At 42.0% G+C, this 22,846-nt stretch overlaps 1 protein-coding gene across 1 annotated transcript in view; it reads left to right on the top strand.

Moving 5' to 3' along the window:
* Positions 1-22,846, top strand: part of FER1L6 (fer-1 like family member 6) — a 132,623-nt gene that overhangs the window by 100,530 nt on the left and 9,247 nt on the right. The window contains exons 32-38 of the mRNA XM_058178303.1: positions 243-370; positions 4,690-4,860; positions 5,998-6,158; positions 8,295-8,440; positions 11,414-11,502; positions 17,470-17,568; positions 19,874-20,115. Coding sequence (XP_058034286.1) covers positions 243-370; positions 4,690-4,860; positions 5,998-6,158; positions 8,295-8,440; positions 11,414-11,502; positions 17,470-17,568; positions 19,874-20,115 — 1,036 coding nt within the window. The remainder of the gene's footprint in view (positions 1-242; positions 371-4,689; positions 4,861-5,997; positions 6,159-8,294; positions 8,441-11,413; positions 11,503-17,469; positions 17,569-19,873; positions 20,116-22,846) is intronic.

The following is a 22,846-nucleotide window of genomic DNA, read 5'->3' as shown; positions in this document are numbered from 1 at the left end:
TCTCTGAACCATCCACCACCATCGCTACCGGTTCAGTCGAACCGGTCGGAACTGGTAGCATTTCACCCCTGATTGGTGCCCTCAGAGCCCACCTTGGTTCACAGAATCATGGAATCCTAAGGCTGGAAGGGACCTTGGAGGTCTTCAAGTCCAACCCTCTGCCCAAAGTTTGTCTTTGAAAACCAACTTTAATGCACAGACAAGCACTAATTAAATAATATTTTTATCAATTTTTTTTGCAGGCTTTTAATCTTAGTCCTGCTGACCCTGATGGTAAATCTGATCCTTATATTGTGCTGAAATTGGGGGAAACACAAATTAAGGACCGAGACAAGTACATTCCAAAACAACTAAATCCCATCTTTGGTCGGTGAGTTCATTAAATCTGCATAGTGTTTCACGATTAATGAGTTACTCCTGACATTTTTCTTCCCTTGAGCTGCATTTATTAAATATTGAAATGTCAGGGTTTGGAAATCTTGGTTCTCAAAACTATGCAGGCTGTCTAATCCATGGGTATCTATGGGGAAAGAGTTATAATTAGCAAAATGTTGGATGTGTTAGAATAGAATAGAATTCTTTATTGGCCGTGTGATTGGACACACAAAGAATTTGTCTTTGCTCTCAGTGTAGATAAGGAGAATAAAATATATTCATCAAGAATAAAAAGATACAACTCTTAGTGATAGTCAAGGTTACTAATAAGCTATCAAATCGTACTAGGAAACAAATAAAAACAATATAATTGAAAGATACAAGCAATATGGTTATAGTAATAAATGGGAAGAGGTAGATATTAGTAAGGAAGAGAAGAATAATAGTAATACAGTCTTAGTAAATTATTTGACAGTGTTGTGGGAATTAGTTATTAAGCAGAGTGGTGGCCTTCGGGAAAAAACTGTTCTTGTGTCTAGTTGTTCTGGTGTGTAGTGCTTTGTAGCGTTGCTTGGGGGTAGGAGTTGAAACAGTTTATGTCCAGGATGTGAGGGGTCTGTAAATATTTTCACAGCCCTCTTTTTCACTCGTGCAGCATACAGGTCCTCAATGGAAGGCAGGTTGATGGCAATTGTTTTTTCTGCAGTTCTAATTATCCTCTGAAGTCTGTGTTTGTCTTGTTCGGTTGCAGAGCCAAACCAGACATTTATGGAGGTGCAGATGACAGACTCAATAATTCCTCTGTAGAACTGGATCAGCAGCTCTTTGGGCAGTTTGAGCTGTCTGAGTTTTCTGAGTTTTTCTGATACAAGTTCCACCCTTTTGAGTGTACGTGTTATTAGCTGTCTACCTTTGTGATGATTTTGACACAATGGCATAATCACAAATGATTTGAATATCTCTTAAATCTGAAGTGATATATTCTCTTAAGAATATCTCTTAAGTTTAAAGTCAGTCTTCTGTAATTAACATATTTGTACTGGAGTTTTACCTATGCAACTTTTTACATTAGATGTATGTATGTCATGCTTACAACACGTCTGCAGAATTCTCAGTTTGGTCTAGAGATTACTTTGGCCTTCTAGTAGGTTGTTGGGGCAGCAGCCCACAACATTTTGAGTGCAAGGGACCCATGGAGGGCAGTTTTTCCATGGACTAGGAGAATATGGCTTTGCACACAGCCCGGTTTCTGCACATGCATGTGTTGTCACCAGTTCGGGTGTGAGCCTGGTGCCGAGGCCAATGAAGGACGCCAGACATGAGGTGCAGGTTTTGATTGCTTTTTATTGGGGTGCCTCAAGGAAAAGGGCTCCTGGCCTCAGTGGCTCAGATTGGTAAGACAGTCTGTTATTAACAGCAGCTGCTTGCAATTACTGCAGGTTCAAGCCCCACCAGGCCCAAGGTTGACTCAGCCTTCCATCCTTTATAAGGTAGGTAAAATGAGGACCCAGATTGTTGGGGGCAATAAGTTGACTTTCTATATAATATACAAATGGATGAAGACTATTGCTTGACATAATGTAAGCCGCCCTGAGTCTTCGGAGAAGGGCGGGATATAAATGCAAATAAAAAATAAATAAATAAATGCCAAGAACCAAGAACAAAGGATTAAGTAAGCTTTATACATTTTCACTAAAGGAGAAGGCGGGACAAGGTGAAATAATAAGAAATATCATGTAATAAACATTTTAGTAATAATTCTACAATTATTGGTCTTTAGAATAGAATAGAATAGAATAGAATTTTTATTGGCCAAGTGTGATTGGACACACAAGGAATTTGTCTTGGTGCATATGCTCTCAGTGTACATAAAAAAAAAAAAGATATGTTACTAAACCTTGGCTAATGAATGCCCAAGGAGTTACCTAATACACATTTTATTTGCTGCAGTCCATCTCTATTCCTAACTTTTAGCTGAAGTCTGCAAGTTGCCTGTTTCTTTTATCAGTTTTCTAACTACCCAGAATTACAAGCTTTACACATGCATATTTCCTGTGGATAAGCATTCTTTGCCAGACAGACTCCACAATTTCAGGCTTCTTGATTTACTTTCAAGTGTGTGCCATGACCTGGTTTTATTTTAGCAGACGGCCCATCACATGGATAAGGCTTCACTTGCTTGTGCAAGCCAGTTCCTGGCAGGCCATGGACTGGTGCTTGTCTACAGCCCAGGCGTTGGGGATCCCTGGTTAGAGGAAGAGTAATTATTGGTACAATAGCAGCAGCAGGACTCATGGTTGCATTTGAATAAATACATTCTGGTGCAAGAAATTGTCCATCTCTTGTGTAATTTGAATATGCTCCAATGATAATAGTTACCTGACTTTATTGATACACAAAATGTTTTCCATGCATCGAAACGCTGTAAAATAGCAATAGCAATAGACTTATATACAGTGGTAGGATTCAAGTAATTTAACAACCGGTTCTCTGCCCTAATAATTTCTTCCAACAACCACTTTGCCAAACTGCTCAGTAAGTTAACAACCGGTTCTCCCGAAGTGGTGCGAACTGGCTGAATCCCATCACTGCTTATATACCACTTCTCAGTGCTTTACAGCCTTTTCTAAGCAGTTTACAGAGTCAGCAAAGGGCCCCCAACAATCTGGATCCTCATTTGACCCACTTCGGAAATGTACTAAAAGTTAAGAGGGATGAGAATAAGAATTCGGAGTAATGGGTTACATGATTTAATCACATTTTCAGTAATTTTTGGTAAGGAAATAAGGGCTTGAGTGTTTCCATGTCAAATCTCCTAAAACAAAAATGTTGAATGCCTGCCACGCTTCATAATCTTTTGCAACTTGAAAAGTTTAATTTAGGGGCTGAAAGGTAATAATTCTCCAGGAAGGACGTGACCCCACCTGAATTAATTCCAAACAACCTTGATTAATAAGAGCCACAATAAATGTTTAACATTACAAACACTTTGGAAAAAAGAGAGTCGAAGGAAGGAAAATGGATTTTATGAGACCATATTCAAAGACAGCATTATAAATATTGTCACTGGGCTTCCGAACAATGTTCTTTGGTCACTGGAGTCTTCTCCAACATGGTATGTGAATGTAGTTCCTTGAATTCCCTACTCACACATTCTTCCCCCAAAAAAGTTCAACTCTGGGAGAAGGATCTGGGAAGGATTTCCATAAACATATTTCCCTTTATTTGCACAGTTCCATTCATAAGTGCAGGCTTCTGCATGGTATTAAGCCGTGTATTGTCAACCTAGCAGATAGAAGCACCTGGTTAAGGTGGCCTACATTTGGTACAGGATCAGGCCAGATCTTTGGATGGAAGACCACTGGGGGATCCCAAGACTGTAGCCCAGATGGGGAAGTAAAAAAAAAATCCCAGAGGAAGATATTGTCAAAAAAACTGTATGAATGTGTCCATAAAGGTAACTCGGAGATTTTATTTCTGTTTGTGCTGAAAACAGAGTTGTTTATAATTACTTTGCCAACTGGTGTGAATAAGCTTGAAGATTTCCACCTGTTAATTTTCATCTCGTTACCTTGCTTAATTTGTTGCTAAATCTTCTGCAGCTTCATTAAATCTTGGAGGAGAGAAAGTTGAGAGAACAATGGCATAAACCATAGCTCTCCAACCTTGGCAACTTTAAGCTTGGTGGACTTCAACTCCCAGAATTCCCCAGCCAGCAAAAATGCTTGGGGAATTCTGGGAGTTGAAGTCCACCAGGCTTAAAGTTGCCAAGGTTGGAGATCTCTGGCATAAACCACACTGAAGAGAACTTTGTGAACTAACCCTTCTACCTCTTTCTTATATTTCCCTTGAATGCTACTATCTTGTCTCTTTCTGTTGCTGATTAATCATCATTTCGTGGTGATACCAGCTGAGATTTTTTTAAAAAAAAATTGAACTAATGTAAATGAAGTCCATTATAAATGGAAACATTGAATGAACTTGAATTCTTTTTTCTCCATCTTGTCAAGAGGCTGTTTTCCATGATGTTCTTCCCATCCAAATGTCCATCACCTTCCACTAAACACACTTCTTTTCCTTTCTATAGGATCACTTGGAAAAACCACCCCTAATATAATTCTTCATATGACCCTACACTGTTAGCCTACATAGTAACTTGATTAACTCGATTAGAACAAAACCCACTCCACTCTACACCATAAACAATCTCTCGTGATTTTAGTGAGCCTTGTTCTTAATTTAGTATGCTTAGGATTGCAGTCCAATCATAATAGAATTTGACATTATTTGTTTTTTTTATTCTTTTTGCATTAGGTCATTTGAAATTCAGGCAACTTTTCCTAAAGAGTCCTTGCTTTCAGTCCTGATCTATGACCATGATTTGATTGGTTCAGATGACCTCATTGGAGAAACTAAAATTGATCTAGAAAACCGTTTCTACAGCAGGCACAGGGCTACCTGTGGATTACAAAGCCAATATGAAATGTAAGGTCCCTCCAGGACATTCAGTCTATAAGGAACTGGCGGATAAGGAAATTAGGCAGGTTCAAAAACTTCTAGAGCAGAGACGTCAAACTCAATTTCATTGAGGGCCACATCAGAATTGTGTTTGACCTGGGGGGTGGGCTGGGTGCAGGGCTGAAATGTAAAATTTGTTACTACTGGTTCTGTGGGCGTGGCTTGGTGGGTGGGTAATGAGACTGGGTGGGCGTGGCCAACATTTTTTTTTTACTTTTAAAAGCATTTTTTCTACACCTCTTTGGCCGAAGAGGTTGTAAAAAATGCTTTTAAAAGCCTGCGATGATCAGGCAACTCATCTGGGATCGCTAGAGGAAAAAAAGCTTTTAAAGGGTTCTGACGATCCCAGCTGAGTTGCTTGATCACCAGAACCTTTTAAAAGCTTTTTTTTTACAACCTCTTCAGCCGAAGAGGTTATAGAAAAAATGCTTTAAAAGGGTTCTGACGATCCCAGCACGATCATCAGAGGCTTTTTTTTTACCTTTTAAAAGCATTTTTTCTGCTGAAGAAAAAATGCTTTTAAAAGTAAAAAAGAAAAAACCTCTGATGATCGCACGGCTCAGCTGGGGTGGGGAGGTGGGGACAGGGATTTTTGCTACCGGTTCTCCGAAACAACCGCCGCCATCGCTACCGGATCGCCCGAGAGCATTTCACCCCTGGTTGGGGGCGTGTGTATGGCTAGGGTGGGCGTGGCCAGCTCAACGTCACTCCTGTTGAGGGCGCCAATGATGGCCCGAGCAATCTACCAGCGAAAATGGGCTCTCAAGCTCCGTTTTCACTGGCAGAGGGTTGCAGGAGGCCGTGGCAGCCGAAAACAGAGCGCAGGAGCCCATTTTCACTGGCAGAAGCACCACAGGCTGGTCCTTCTATGTTTCCAGGATGGCCCCTGCCGGCCAGATCTAAGTACCCCATGGGCCGGACCTGGCCTCTAAACCTTCAGTTTGACACCCCTGTTCTGGAGGAAACTTGAGTTTGCTGAGGTGTAAATATTTATGAAAACTTTGCACACAGTTTGGCAAAGCTAATTTTGACTCACAGTTTGAAGTGAGCTTCCTTCTCTCATCCCTCCCTCTCTAAAATCCTCTCCTCTCCTTGAATTTTTAGTGAGGGATACAACGCTTGGAGAGATGCCCTCAAGCCAACTGAAATCTTGACCAAGTTATGCAAAGATAACAAACTGAACGAGCCGATCATGCAACCTGGAAAGATACAAATAGGGAGCAAGATCTTTACGGGACAAACTGTCTTTCAAGAGGATGAAAATGGTAACTGTTGGCACATAATTCAACTGTTGGATGAATTATTACCAGTATCAACAATACTCAGAGTGTACCCCAAGTGAAACAGTGTTTTTGCCACTATATAAAAAAATATCGGGTGGCACATTATTACTTTCATTAGTAACTGTTTATTAATAATAAATATCATCAGCTCGACCTAAGCAATAGTGGCTCACTAAGCAATGATAATCTAAAACAGTATCCCCCAACCTTTTGGGCTCCAGGTACTGGTTCCATAGAGACAGATTTTATCTGTGGACCGGAGGGGGCATAGTTTTGCCTACTGCCTGCATCCCATGGATGGGGCTTTGCTTGTTTCTGTGGCGAAGTTTCTGGCATCTAGCAGCCCAGTGCTGGTCCATGAACTGGGGGTTGGGGACTAGTGCTGGGTTTCAAAAAAATTTATTATCGGTTCTGTGGGTGTGGCTTGTGGGTGTGGCATGACTTGGTGGGTGTGGCTTGGCCTGGCAGGGGAAAGATACTGTAAAATCTCAATTACCTCCCCACTCCGGGGGAAGGTTACTACAAAATCCCCATTTCCTCCCGATCAGCTGGGAATTGGGAGGCAGAGAATAGATGGGGGCAGGGCCAGTCAGAATTTTTACTACCAGTTCTCTGAACCAGGGGTCTCCACCTTAGCAACTTTAAGACTTGTGGACTTCAACTCCCAGAGTTCTGAGTTCAGAATTCTGGGAGTTGAAGTCCACAAGTCTTAAAGTTGCCAAGGTTGGAGGCCCTTGCTCGGAACTACTCAAAATTTCTGCTACCGGTTCTCCAAAACTGGTCAGAACCTGCTGAAACCCACCTCTGTTGGGGACCCCCTGATCTAAAAGGCTAGGCAGAGTCAGACTGGGCTAGTACTTTTGTCAAAGACCCTCAGAAATCCCAGGATTGTGAATGAGAAGTTGAAAAAAAAACCTCAGAGGAAGTCAGTGGTGAACCAGCATTATCCTGCTGATCTGGAAGTCAACATGGACATTGCGGTGAAGTAACCAGGAGTCATGCTAAACTATAAACACATGCATGCATGTAAATGCGCCATTTTTTCGTAAGAAAAATCATGCATTTTCCGGTCTTACTGGAAGGATGTTATTTTCTACGGTGTAATAAACTTAGATACTTTCCAGAGTAAAGGTGGAATGTCAAATTAAATCTGATTTATCTGATTCTTTTAAAGGCAAGGACTAAGCTGCCCATTTATGCTGGTTCCCCAGTTTTTGCTTTTTTACTTGTATTAAAAGAAGTGAATAAAAAGATCTGGTTCTTAAAAATGAAAGGACAAATCCTTTAAAATTCCTTATAGGCAATATCTTCAATTTAACTCAAATGGGAACATTATTGTTTTTTTATTAACCCCTTTAATACGTCCACCTTTAATATTAATATTATATAATATTCCCACCTTTGGTAGGAAGGTAACAGTGTTCCATGAACCTTTGACATTGAATCATGCCGGCCACATAACCACGGAGATATATTTGGACAGTGCTGATCGGGAACGACTAGCACATATATGCGAGGGGAACCTTTACCTTTTTTTTAATAGGCATCATACAAAATAAAAGAATCCAAATAGGTTTTTAAAAAATCCATCAAAAAGACAGCCAAAAAACCAAAATGACAAAAAAAAAACATATATAAAGGCAATTGAAAACATTCATAGCCTTCAGAGCTTGTAAACACTGGATACAAATCCAATTTTATGCAAATAATACTTGTTTCTAGAAACTGGTCTTCAAAACCTGGTCTTTTGATAGGTTATCCAATGTTATCTGGATATATTGTTTGTATTGTTCCATGGGATGTTCTCATTCTCAGTATTTGGAGGAAAAAAGACTTCCTAGAAACCAATTCAGCTCCTAGTGATTTCATGGACATGTCTGTTAAATTGTTTTGGCAACAGTATGGAAAGGGGTTACATCTTCTGAGATGTTTTCTACTTCCTAAAGTGCTGGAGTTCGGCATCTTCAGAAGGTTAAACTCTGCTTAGGTTCCAGGCTTCCATCAGTTGAGACCTTCTTCATTGTAACATATTGTAATTACCCACTTTGTTCATTGATATGCAATGATATTAACCTTCTAACTCTTCTGTTCATTTTCACGCTGTCTTTCCTTGTTCAGAGGGGGAGCCAGTGGAATCGTATGAGCACCTCGCTTTGAAAGTTTTGCGTTCTTGGAATGAAATTCCAGAGGTTGGATGTAAGTTGGTGCCTGACCACATTGAGACAAGGCCTCTCTATCACAAAGATAAACCTGGCATGGAACAGGTAAATGCAGCTGCATCTTAGATAGATGGCAAACAATCTTATTATATTACTTTCTATCCAGTGGTGGGTTCCTCCCAGTTCACCCCGGTTTGGGCAAATCGATAGTGATGGCAGAAGGAGGCTCCACCCACCCACCCAGACGTCATCAAAAACACTGCACATGCTCAGAAGCGCCGCGTGCTCACAAAGCGAGCCTGCGCACCCACACGCTACCAATAGCAAACCATAGCTCCAGGATTTGAATCCCATTACTGCTTCTATTCTAACTTTCAATAATAGAGAATGTACTGTATGTGACTCAGGGTTGAGCAGTTGGGTTCTTGGTGTTTTCTGAGTTTGGTTATTTTCCTGCACAAGTTCTGTTATCAGGCAAATAGACAATTTGCAGAACGCATCCATGAATGTTACCTGGCAGTCAGAAGAAATAATGAATAATCCTTAATCTCTCAACACCTAGATAAATTAAACCACAGATACAACTGGGAAATAGCTAAGATTTAAGCAGAGGTGGGATTCTACCGGTTCGGACCGGTTCGGATGTACTGGTAGCTCCAATGACCAGCTGAGAATGAACTGGTTTGCTCCGACATCCAGGTGGTCCACTCGCCCGCCCCTGTGCTATTCTGACCTATATTCCTTTCTTTGAAGCTCAGCTGATTGGCGTAGCAAAGCGGATTGCCGTGCCTCAGCTGTTTTACTCACCGGGACAGTAGAAGGTAAGCTGTAGAGCTTGTTTGAAATGCACTGCGCGCACAGAGCACTTGTTTAGCATGTGCATGGAGCACATGTTTGGTGTGCGTGCATTTAGCGAACCAGTTGTTACAGTGGTTGAATCGCACCACTGCATTTAAGGTCAAGCCAAATCCAAAAATGGTAGGGTATTCTTAGCAACTTGGAATTCTGATAAATTGGCCATCAACAGATACACAGTGATAAACCCCATCTACATATCATTTATAAGATACAACCCAAAACCAAGAAAAGTAAAAGCAGCTTGGAGCATATTCTCACAGCAAACACCCAGATAAGCAGGAAACTGCACCAGATAAATAATTAGGAAAGAAACAATAGAAGCAAAACAACAACAAGGAGAGAATTATATTCTAACTAAGACTGGCAAGCCAAGCTAGTATATATTACTTCACTGATGATGTTACCTAGCTTGGTAAAGAAATGCCTGCAGGAAAGACGTTTTGAGCTCAGAAAACACAAGAACCCAACATTTCAACTTTCTTTTATGTTAGTTAAAAGTGTCACAGAGTTGGAATTAGAACCATGCTTCCATGATTTGAAGAGAATAATGTGCACTAGACAGAGCAAACTTTTCTCAATCAGTAGCTGCATTCCTTCAGAGGTAGCTGTCAGAATCATGCATTAATGATGGTAGGCTGAAGAAGGAAGAGATGGAGCCAGAGTAAAGACCATTAGTCCTCTTTCTGACATCTTTTTTCCCCCTTCCTCTGTCAAATCCCCTTTTCTTTCTTCTGTTCACTTTTTGGGTCCCTCTTCTCGTTGTCTGAAGCAATAGACCTAAAGTGACCACATTTCAGCGATGGCAAAGCGGGACACCATTGACTGGGGGGGTGGGGCTGCGCATGCGCGCTGGGTTTCGCCACCTGGCTGAAGGAGGAGGAGTGGCTGCTGCACTCTTCTTGGCTCTTCCAGGCAGGCTTGGCTCTCCTCTCAGCTCTCGGCCCTCGGCTCTTCCAGGCAGCCTCCGGCGGGCGAAGTCAAGCGGTGTCTCTCCTCTGCCCGCTCTCGTGAGAGCGGGCGATCTCGCGAGAGCAGGCGGAGGAGAGACGCTGCTTGATGTCTGTAACACCCACTCCCCCGCCTCCGCCTCCGCCTCCTCCTCTGAAGGTGGGACTTTTTCTAAAAAAACATTTTTAAAAAAAATCGGGACTTTTTTGAAATGCCGCGGGACGCGGGACAAATTATTAAAAAGCGGGACTGTCCCGCCAAAAGCGGGACGTCTGGTCACTATAAACAGACCACAAGGAAACAGAAAGCTCTTATCACAGGTTGCCCTCGCTCCCTTGTAAGGCTGCTTTTGAAATCAGATCAAGAGCAGTGGTGAAATTCAATTTTTTTTTACTACCAGTTCTATAGGCATAGCTTGGAGGGCATGGTGTGGCTTGGTGGGTGTAGCTTGGAGGGCATGGTGGCCGTGACAGGGGAAGGATACTGCAAAATCTCCATTCCCACCCCACTCCAGGGGAAGGATATTGCAAAATCCCCATTCCTTCCCCACTCCTGGTGGAAGGATACTGCAAAATCTCCATTCCCACCCCACTCTGGGGCCAGCCAGAGATGGTATATGCCGGTTCTCTGAACTACTCAAAATTTCCACTACCGGTTGTCCAGAACCTGTCAGAACCTGCTGGATTTCACACCGATCAAGACATTCATGAAATAAGGGAAGTGCCATAGATTTAGGACCACAAGCCTTGAGGCTCCTACAGAGAGGATGTACAAAGGCATTTTCTTCCCAGGTCCTTGTAGGAATGGGGAGGAAGGTGAACTGAATTATTTGACTGGGCTGCCATTTGTCAGAAATGGTGGAGGGTCTCCTGCTTGGATGGGGTGGGGGAGTTGGACTAGAACAGGGGTCTCCAACCTTGGCAACTTTTAAGACTTGTGGACTTCAACTCACAAGTCTACAAGTCTTAACGTTTCCAAGGTTGGAGACCCCTGGACTAGAAGATCTACAAGGTCCTTTCCAACTCTGTTAATCTGTTAAAAAAAACAACAACCAGCTTCCTTTCAGAAGTTGTGGAAGCTTCATCACTGGAGGCTTTCAAGAAGAAACTGGACTGCCATCTGTCAGAAATGGTGTAGGGTCTCCTGCTTCGGGGGTGGGGGGTTGGACTAGATGACCTACAAGGTCCCTTCCAATTCTTAATAATCTGTAAGAATTTTATTTCTTGACTAGTTTAGGATCTTATTCTCTGTGTTACGTTTTCTTCTCTCCAGGGTCGTGTGCAGATGTGGGTGGATATATTTCCTAAAGATATGCCTCTTCCCGGCCCTCCCGTTGACATTTCACCTAGAAAGCCCAAAGGGTAATTGATGGCATGCATTTCTTCTTTGTCCTCAAATATACATTTGCATCTTTCATAAGGCAGCATTTCTTCTTAGGAAAAAATAAAGATTCCCTCAAGCTGGCCCCCTTGCAATTACAGTAGCACATCCAACTAGCTTTTGTGACACAATATGAAAAGAATTTGCCATTACTACTTTGGAGGATTTTCCTTTTTTTGCTTCCAAACCCTTTACGTTTGCAAATCGACCTTTGAAATTGTAAGGAGGTTAGTTAAGTAGCCCCTTAACCAGCAGGAAATTCCAGGGTTGGGGTTTTTTGTTTTTTTTTTGGACAGGGATCTGAATGTCCTTTTCATTTTAAAAAAGTCTCCCATTTTCTAACTCTCATTAGCTCTTGCTGTCCTAAACTGGCATTGTTTTGTCTGGCAGAATTGCCTGAAGGACTCCTGGGTTAAGAGGAGAGATCCGACTTTCTTTCTAGTAAAACAATCATTGCAGGTTTTTAGCTTGATAAAAATGCTTCCCAGATCAACAACTATTTGTTTCTGCACCATGAGCAGTGATCCCTGTTTCAAGTTTGTTTTTACACTAGGAGGAAACTATCATCTGTCTTTAGCTGTGTTATTTTCTATTGTGTTGTCTCCAGAATTAATATTTGCTGCTACCTAAGTTAGAGTTAGGCTCGGGACGCGGTGGCTCAGTGGCTAAGATGCTGAGCTTGGCGATCGAAAGGTCGGCAGTTCAGTGGTTCGAATCCCTAGCGCCGCGTAGCGGAGTGAGCTCCCGTTACTTGTACCAGCTTCTGCCAGCCTAGCAGTTCGAAAGCACGTAAAAAATGCGAGTAGAAAAATAGGGACCACCTTTAGTGGGAAGGTAACAGGTAGCTCCGTGCACCTTTGACATTGAGTCATGCCGGCCACATGACCACGGAGATGTCTTTGGACAGCGCTGGCTCTTTGGCTTAGAAACGAAGATGAGCACCGCCTCCTAGAGTCGGGAACGACTAGCACATATGTGCGAGGGGAACCTTTACCTTTACCTTTAAGTTAGAGTTAAGGCTTTCTGAAAAGAACTTTGCTTATTTGTATATTTTATTTATTTATTTATTTCGATTTTTATACCGCCCTTCTCCCGAAGGACTCAGGGCGGTGTACAGCCAAGTAAAAATACACTGTATACAAATTAAAAGAAATTTAAAAGGAAACATATTATAATGTGGCCGAAAAATTTAAAACAATTTAAAATCTTAAAATATAAATAACCCCAATAAAATTTTAATCCAGTCCCGCTTGAATAAATAGGTGCGTTTTCAACTCACGGCGGAAAGTCCGAAGATCAGGCACTTGACGTAAACCAGGGGGAAGTTCATTCCAAAGCGTAGGAGCTCCAACAGAGAAGGCCCTTCCCCTGGGGGCCGCCAACCGACATTGCTTGGCGGACGGCACCCTGAGAAGGCCCTCTCTGTGTGAGCGTACGGGTCGGTGGGAGGCAAAAGGTAACAGCAGGCGGTCCCGTAAGTACCCGGGTCCTAAGCCATGGAGCGCTTTAAAGGTGGTAACCAAAATCTTTCTTTTTTTCTTCCCCTTCCCCGCCTCCTTCCCCCCCCCCCGAGACTTCCCAGAACAGAATACAGGGTATTGTAACTAACAAACATAATCTAAAATATAACATAAAACATATTCCATTTCACACCATCACACTATCAATTCCCTTCTTTCTTAAACTAATACATAATAATTCCTAACTTCACTCAAAAACTAATTGATATTTTTTAATCTGATACTTATTTTGAATATAATCAATCCACTTCCTCCATTCCAATATATATTTTTCTTGTGTACAGTCTTTCAAGTAGGCAGAAATTTTTGCCATTTCTGCTAAATTTGATACTTTACTAATCCATTCTCCAATTGTGGGTAAGTCTTCTTTCTTCCAATATTGTGCAATCAATAATCTTGCAGCAGTTATTAAATTCAGAATCAGTTTTGTCTCTATAACAGTGCAATCTGAGATTATTCCTAATAAAAAGAACTGTGGAACAAACTTGATCTTCTTTTTCAAAATGTTCTGCATAATCCACCATATTTTAATCCAAAAGGCTTTAACTTTTTTGCAAGTCCACCATATATGATTGACTTTAATTGTTTTGCTGCCATCTCTTAAAATTTCTCTTTAACTTAATATTACGTATAAACCTTTTAAGTCTTTTTTTTTTTCCAGTCTCAGTATCTCTTCTCCCTTCTCATTACAATGTTTAAAAAAAAAAAATTTTTCAGCTGGCCTCAGCTATAAACAACAGACAGTGAGACTTGTAACACTTTCGTTTTCAACTGTGTAGCTCATTAAAGAACGATCGGCATTTTCACTTTGAAATCAGATCCAAAACTTAAAAAAAAAAATAACAGGGAATTGATTGATTACTTGCTTTTATAATTAGAGCTCTCCTGTTTCTGTTCAGTCCGGTATTATCTTCTTTAAGTTAAAATTGGTCCCGGCTAATATTACGTATAAACCTTTTAAGTCTTTTTTTTTTTAAATCAGTCTCAATATCTCGATTTCTTCTCCTTCTCATTACAATGTTTAAAAATTTCCAGCTGGCCTTCAGCAATAAACAGTAGACAGAGAATTGTAACACTTTCGTTTTCAACTGCGTAGCTCATTAAAGAACGATCGCCATTTTCACTTTGAAGTCAAATCCAAAACTTAAAAAAAAATAATAACAGGGAATTGATTGATTACTTGCTTTTATAATTAGAGCTCTCCTGTTTCTGTTCAGTCCGGTATTATCTTCTTTAAGTTAAAATTGGTCCCGGAAGTTGGTCGCGGCAATTAGGTCTGCCGGAGCAGGAAAAAAGCCTCAGATCTGGAGCACTTTGAAGTTCTGAGGAGCAACCTTCGAGCCCCCTGGTATCTTCCAGGAGCTCTAGGGAAGCTCTACCTCTGCTTCCTTTTGCTCACCACCGCTTCTTCTCCCGAAGAGGGGGGTTTCCGAACTGCTGGACAGCTGATTGTCGCTGTCTTAGCAGTCCAACATGATCCAGAGGTTGGTGACCAGAAAGATCACCTCCATTGCCAACGGAGCCAACCAGGAAGTCAAGGTGGTAACCAAAATCTTGAAGAGCACCCGAAAGACCACAGGAAGCCAGTGCAAACTGCGCAGGAGTGGTGTTACATGGGAGCAACGAGTGGCTCCCGTTACTACCTGCGCAGCTGCATTCTGGACTAGCTGCAGCCTCCGGGTGCACTTCAAGGGCAGCCCCATGTAGAGAGCATTGCAATAATCCAAACGGGAAGTGACAAGAGCATGAGTGACCGTGCATAAAGCATCCCGGTCAAGGAAGGGGCGCAACTGGCGGACCAAGCGAACTTGGTAAAAGGCCCTCTTGGAGACGGCCGCCAAATGATCATCAAACGACAGCCGCCCATCCAAGAGGACACCCAAGTTGCGCACCCTTTCCATTGGGGCCAATAACTCGCCCCCCATAGTCAGCCGCGGCTGCAGCTGACTGTACCGGGGTGCCGGCATCCACAGCCACTCCGTCTTGGAGGGATTGAGCTTGAGTCTGTTTCTCCCCATCCAGACCTGTATGGCTTCCAGACACCGGAATAGCACTTCGACAGCTTCGTTGGGGTGGTCCGGGGTGGAAAAGTACAGCTGCGTGTCGTCAGCGTACAGATGATAACTCACCCCGAAACCACTGATGACCTCACCCAACTGCTTCATATAGATGTTGAACAGGAGGGGCGAGAGAATCGACCCCTGAGGCACCCCACAAGTAAGGCGCCTCGCGGTCGACCTCTCCCCCCTGTCAACACCGTCTGCGACTGGTCGGAGAGATAGGAGGAGAACCACCGATAAACGGTGCCTCCCACCCCCAAGCTCTCCAACCGGTGCAGCAAGATACCATGGTCGATGGTATCAAAAGCTGCTGAGAGGTCTAATAGGACCAGGGCAGAGGAACAACCCCTATCCCTGGCCCTCCAGAGGTCATCCACCAACGCGACCAAAGCTGTCCCCGTACTATGTCCGGACCGGAAGCCGGACTGGAACGGGTCTAGATAAACGGCTTCATCCAGGTACCGGGGAAGCTGCCACGCAACCACACTCTCTACAACCTTCGCCACAAAGCGAAGGTTGGAGACTGGACGATAATTTCCCAAAATAGCTGGGTCCAGGGAAGGCTTCTTGAGGAGGGGTCTCACCACCGCCTCTTTCAAGGCAGTGGGGAAAACCCCTTCTAACAATGAAGCATTTATAATTCCCTGGAGCCAGCCTCGTGTCACTTCCTGAGTGGCCAGCACCAGCCAGGAAGGACACGGGTCCAATAAACATGTGGTTGCATATCAGCCCTTTTTTGCCATTATAAATAGGCAAACATATCTGCTTAGGGCCTGAAACCTGAAGAAATTTGGCAATACTTATTTAACATAATTTCAGATAACTAGTGCCATTATTAAATTGACTGTTCAGAAGGGGGCATATGATGAATAGAAATCAAATGTAATATCCAAAGAAAATTCAGACATTTAAAAAGTTTTGAGAGGATCTTCCAAAAATAATTTATTAATTAGCAGGTGGGATAATTTTATAAATATATATATATCAAGTTTGCTCCGTTTTAACATTGATTTGGTTTTTTTAAAACACACACATGAATGAAGAGTTAATGAAGGGCTTTTTAAAATTCTCATAGCATATAATTAGTAGCAAAGGTTTTAATTTAAATTCGGTTTTTCTAAGAAGCATGACCTATATACCCTGTTTCCCTGAAAATAAGACATCCCCTGATAATAAGCCCAATCAAGCTTTTGAGTGCGTGCGCTAAAATAAGCCCCCCTCTCCACCCTGGAAATATTTAAGCGCATGTGCAGCCGGTCCCTGTCATTTCCTCTGGTTAGGTTTAGGGAAACAGAGCTGGAAATCAGATAAGACGGCAAGAGGAGCCCCGTCTTGCTCCATGCACCCCAAAATAGTAAGACCTCCCCAAACATAAGGCCAAGCGCTTATTTCAGGATTCAAAAAAATATAAGACAGGGTCTTATTTTTGGGGAAACACGGTATTTAATAATGCAAAAATATTATATGCCTTTAGTTCAGAGATGCTATCTCGTAGTGAATTTAAGCACTGGATATATCATCTTCAATAATCAGAGATCCAGTTTGGTCTAGTAGTTTAAGGCACTAGGCTAGAAACTGGGAGATTTAAGTTCTAGTCCCACCTTAGCCATGAAAGCTAACTGGGTGATTTGGGGCCAGTCATTCTCTTCGGTGTGAACAAAGAGATGGAGTCTAGATTTTCTCTCTAAATGACACATTTATTCAGCTGAACAAAGGTGGGTCTTCCCATAAGATTGGAAGAACCCCGAATACCGTTCAAAGCAAGTATATATACTTACTTTTACTTGGTTACATAAGAAGTTGGCATACAATAGATAAGGTACAGAAGTTACAAAAATACAGGCATGCATCCTGTGGCTTTGATCATGTGCTCAACTGGCAGACCTGTGGTTTCTTATGGAATTTTCCACAACCCCAAAGCAGGGGTGAAATGCTACCGGTTCGGATCGGTTCAGCCGAACTAGTAGCGATGGCAGCGGGTGGTTCGGAGAACTGGCAGCGACAGCAGCGCGAGGCTCTGCCCACCTGCCCAGTTGTCGCTACTTCCTGGTTTTAACCAAGAAGTAACCTGTTTTTTCCCCTCTTTGCATGCACAGAAGGCTTGGCGCATGCACAGAGGGTTCGTGTGCGCAGTGACGCATGCACTTCCGAACCGGTAGGGATGGTAAGTAGATTTCACCCCTGCCCCAAAGGCACATGAAGGCCGGAACTTTATCTCTGTCATTTCAATAGAAGAATCTTTTAACCAATTATCAGAATCCCGATCAACCACATGACCAGAGTGAGAGGTGATAAATTACCATTTTTCCTTAGTGACTTTATATTCCATTAACATTTATTTAATTTATTTTCTCTCCTTCCTCCTCAGTTACGAACTAAGAGTAATAATCTGGAATACTGAAGATGTCATTCTGGAGGATGAAAATATCTTCACAGGACAAAAATCAAGTGATATCTATGTAAAAGGGTACGTCTACTTGTACCCTTTTGGGATACATGACTTGCAGATCACGTCAATTATTTAACAAGGGGGAAATTAATTTCTGATCAAAGCCATTCATCAATCTGGAGTCCCTGCCAGGTTTGCTGGAAATATGGCATTTTGTAGCATGACAATGAGATGTTTTACAGCAATGGCTCTTTGGAAATTCAGCTTCCACTTAGAATTCAGAAGACATAGAACTGATAGAGTTAGGACTAAAATTCAAAAGTAATAGAGAATTCATATATAGTCTCAGAATGTAGTTGCAGTTCCAGATAATTCAATCAGTTTGTTTTTTTTGTATACTTCTATCACTCAACATTTATAAACAAATTAAAAGGTAGCTTCCTTTGAATTTCACTTACTTCTATCCAGACACATTTGTTTATTTTCTTTTGCAAATCTATGGAAGTGTTTTTTTTTCAATTGTTTTCTTTCTGGATTTTTAAAAATGTCTATGCCTGAAGTTACAAAGTTAAGTCAACAAAGCGAACACATACCTATTAAAAAGCACAATTAAAAGTCACTTTAAAAAGGGGCCTCTTGTGGCTCAACAGGCTAATGCAGTCTGTTATTAACACAGCTGCCTGCAATTACAATTACTGCAGGTTCGAGTCCCACCAGGCCCAAGGTTGACTCAGCCTTCCATCCTTTATAAGATAGGTAAAATGAGGACCCAGATTGTTGGGGAGGCAATACAAGTTGACTTTGTATATAATATACAAATGGATGAGACTATTGCCTTACACAATGTAAGCCGCCCTGAGTCTTCGGAGAAGGGCGGGATATAAATTTTAAAAAAAATGATTATGAAATCTGGTAGCCCTTTGAGGATTCCAAGATTTTCTCAATCCCAGTTTATCATCAGTTTATGTTTTTAAAATGGTAAAATGACCACAGACAATGTTAAGTAATATGGCCATGGGGATAGATAGACAATTGATTTTCCAGAAGAGCTGAATCTGGCATTTGTAAGATGTCTTCTATCTATTGGGCATAAAATGTCAGTAAAGTATTTGGCTGTTTGTTTATTGGAATGCATTATCTGCTCAATTCCAATAAACTCTTGCAAACAGTCTCTTGTGAACAGTCTAGTATAGGTTTTGGGAGTAAAGTTAGGTCCTTTTGGGAATATCCATGGGGTATCAAGGCATGTAAAAAGGGGATCAAAGCAGGGGTGAAATCCAGCAGGTTCTGACAGCTTCTAGAGAACTGGTAGCAGAAGTTTTGAGTATTCTGGAGAACCAGCAAATACCACCTCTGGCTGGTCCCAGAGTGGGGTGGGAATGCAGATTTTGCAATATCCTTCCCCCAGGAGTGGGGAGGGAATGAGGATTTTGCAGTATACTTCCCCTGGAGTTGGGTGGGAATGGAGATTTTGCAGTATCCTTCCCCTGCCATGCTCACCAAGCCCACACCATGCCTACAAGCCACAGCCACAGAACCGATAGTAAAAAAAAATTGAATTTCAACATTGGATCAAGGTTTGATTTAATAGTTGTGGCTGCCATCTTGACTTTCTTGGCATGTACCGTCTAGTCCCCCCTGGCCCTGCAGATACTCCTCGGTCCTTTCTTAAGTCACGGTCGAAACTCTGGCTACTGTGTGCAATACTATTTTTTTTTTTTTTGTTTACATTTATATCCCGCCCTTCTCCGAAGACTCAGGGCGGCTTACAGTGTATAAGGCAATAGTCTCATTCTATTTGTATATTTTTTTACAAAGTCAACTTATTGCCCCCCCAACAATCTGGGTCCTCATTTTACCTACCTTATAAAGGATGGAAGGCTGAGTCAACCTTGGGCCGGGCTCGAACCTGCAGTAATTGCAGGCTACTGTGTTCTTAATAAGCCTTAATAACAGGCTTTTACCAGCGTGAGCTAAACCGGCCCAAGAACATCTTTGGCTAGACCAGAAGGGAATTCTGGGAGTTCACATATCTTTAAGTTCACATATCACACAACTTTGTCAAAGCCAACATGGAAGTCATCAGCTGGCTGCTGGGAGCATCCAAAAGGTGCAAATTTAAGCCTTCAAAGAAGTCCTCACTTGATCAGAATCTGCTGAAGAGGCCAAATCGAGTGGGACTTCTACAATCAAAAACAGCATTTTGAATTGTACTTGGAAGCTGATAGAAAGTCAGTAGAGAGCTTGAAAAAGAAAAACCATGTCAGTTCTTACCCCATCAAGCATCCTAAGATACTTTGTTTTGATGCCAATTATCTGACTACTTTGTGGATCGCAAATTCCCATTTCATTTTTTTTTTCATTCTCCCTACACACATCACAGGTGGTTGAAAGGCCTTGAAGAGGATAAACAGGAGACAGATGTCCATTACAACTCCTTGACAGGAGAAGGGAATTTCAACTGGCGCTTTGTGTTTCCATTCCACTATCTCCCACCTGAAAAACAGATGGTTGTCTCCAAGCGGGAGAACATATTTTCCTTGGAAAAGACAGAACGCAAAATGCCTCCAGTATTGGTCCTCCAAGTGTGGGATTTTGAACGACTGTCTTCTGATGACTTTCTGGGTAAGAAGGGCTGGGGCACTGAATGGGCACAACAGTTACATGTCTCTTACTCTTCCAGTTTCCTCAAGGTTCTGGGTAATATCCAGGATTTTTCTCATGAAACCCCATATCCTCTTCAAAGCTCCATCCCTCCCACCTGCCAGCCATTTTTCTTTTGCTCAATAACTGGAAGGTACCATTGCGCTCACTTCCTTTCCTTTTATTTTATAAAAAATAAAATAAAATAAGTAATGGTTAATTTATGTAAACAGTCAAGAAGAAGTTCAGGTTTTTTTAAAAAAACAGCAACAACAACATCTAGAAGTGCATACAATCCAGTGCATACAATCCAGATTGCTACACAATGGATGGACAGCAAAACACGCAACTTGACTGGACTGTGATGCAAAATACCATATTTTTCGGAGTATAAAACGCACCCTTTTCCCCCCAAAAAAGAGGGTGAAAATCTGGGTGCGTCTTATGTAGCCCCAACCAGCTTCTCAAATGGAGGTTTCAGAGGCTGAAAAAAGCATCAGAAATGGAGCTTCAGAAAAAAAGCCCCAAACAGAGCTTCAGAAGCTTTTTTCCTAAAGCTCTGAAACAGAGCTTTCAGAAAGGCTTTCAGAGGCAGAAAAAAGTTTTTTCTGAAATGGAGTTTGAGAGGCAGAAAAAAAAGCAAAAAAAAAAAAAAAAGCAAGGCACAGAGCTCACAACCAAGGAACCTGTTACTAAAATTCACCTCTGGGAACAGCTGATTGAGGTATTTTGGGAGGCCAATCCACCTAACAATCAGCCTTTTTCTTATACAAGGGCCTCTTGTGGCTCAACAGACTAATGCAGTCTGTTATTAACACAGCTGCCTGCAATTACTGCAGGTTCTAGTCCCACCAGGCCCAAGGTTGACTCATCCTCCCATCCTTTATAAGGTGGACCCAGATTGTTGGGGGCAATAAGTTGACTTTGTATATAAATATACAAATAGGATGAAGACTATTGCTAACAGTGTAAGCCGCTCTGAGTCTTCGGAGAAGGGCGGGATATAAATGGAAATAAAAAAAATATATTCCTCCCCAAAAACTAAGGTGTGTCTTATACTCCGGTGCATCTTATACTCTGAAAAATATGGTAGTTTGCCGCCTTTTAATGGAGTAGAATGCTTATCCATCCTTATTATGTTCATATAATTATTATGTTCATATAATAACAGCAGATCTACTTAACTCATATTTTGCATCTGTCTAGCAGATCTACTTAACTCATATTTTGCATCTGTCTTTACACAAAAGGAAAAAACAATCCAACCTATCAAAAACAGCACTACAAAAAACAGATTAGAAACACAAGTTAAAATAGGGAAGAAAATGGTAAGTGAACACCTGTCTACCTTAGACGAGTTCAAATCACCAGGACCGGATGGATTACACCCCAAGGTTCTGAAGGAACTGGCAGACGTGATCTCAGAACCACTGAACTATATCTTTCAAAGATCCTGGAGCACAGGGGAGCTGCCAGAGGACTGGAAAAGAGCTGATGTAGTTCCCATCTTCAAAAAAGGAAAAAAAACAGATCCAGGAAACTACAGACCTATCAGTCTGACCTCAATACCGGGGAAGATTCTGGAAAAGATAATCAAGCAACGAATCACCGAACACCTAGAAGCAAACAAAGTAATAACCAAAAGCCAACATGGGTTTGTCAAAACAGATCATGCCAGACTAATCTTATCGCATTCTTTGACAAAATGACAAAATTAGTAGACCAGAGGAATGCTGTTGATATAATTTACTTGGACTTCAGTAAAGCATTTGATAAAGTAGACCATAACCTACTACTAGATAAAGTAGAAAATGTGGGTTAGACAGCACCACCACCAGATGGATTCGTAACTGGCTGACCAACCGCACTCAACGTGTAGTCCTCAACGGAACTACATCCACATGGAGGAAGTATGCAGTGGAGTACCCCAAGGCTCTGTTTTAGGCCCAGTACTCTTCAACATCTTCATCAATGACTTGGACGAGGGATAGATGGGGAACTCATCAAATTTGCAGATGACACCAAGCTGGCAGGAATAGCCAACACTCCAGAAGATAGGCTCAAGTTACAGAAAGATCTTGACAGACTTGAACATTGGGCGCTATCTAACAAAATGAAATTCAACAGTGAAAAAGTAAGGTTCTACATTTAGGCCAAAAACAAAATGCACCAGTACCGTATATGTGGTACCTTGCTCAATAGTAGTACCTGTGAGAGGGATCTTGGAGTCCTAGTGGATAACCATCTAGATATGAGCCAGCAGTGTGCAGCAGCTGTTAAAAAGCCAACACAGTTCTGGGCTGCATAAACAGAGGATAGAATCAAGATCACGTGAAGTGCTAGTACCACTTTATAATGCCTTGGTAAGGCCACACTTGGAATATTGCATCCAGTTTTGGTCGCCACGATGTAAAAAAGATGTTGAGACTCTAGAAAGAGTGCAGAGAAGAGCAACAAAGATGATTAGGGACTGGAGGATAAAACATATGAAGAACGGTTGCAGGAACTGGGTATGTCTAGTTTAACAAAAAGAAGGACTAGGGGAGACATGATAGCAGTGTTCCAATATCTCAGGGGCTGCCACAGAGAAGTGGGAGTTGGGCTGTTCTCCAGAGCACCTGAGGGTAGAACAAGAAGCAATGGGTGGAAACTGATCAAGGAAAGAAGCAACTTAGAACTAAGGAGAAATTTCCTGACAGTTAGAACAATTAAT

The sequence above is a fragment of the Ahaetulla prasina genome, chromosome 3 (assembly GCF_028640845.1).
Source record: "Ahaetulla prasina isolate Xishuangbanna chromosome 3, ASM2864084v1, whole genome shotgun sequence".
Taxonomy (NCBI): Eukaryota; Metazoa; Chordata; class Lepidosauria; order Squamata; family Colubridae; genus Ahaetulla; species Ahaetulla prasina.
This window is presented reverse-complemented; position numbering and strand designations above follow the sequence as displayed.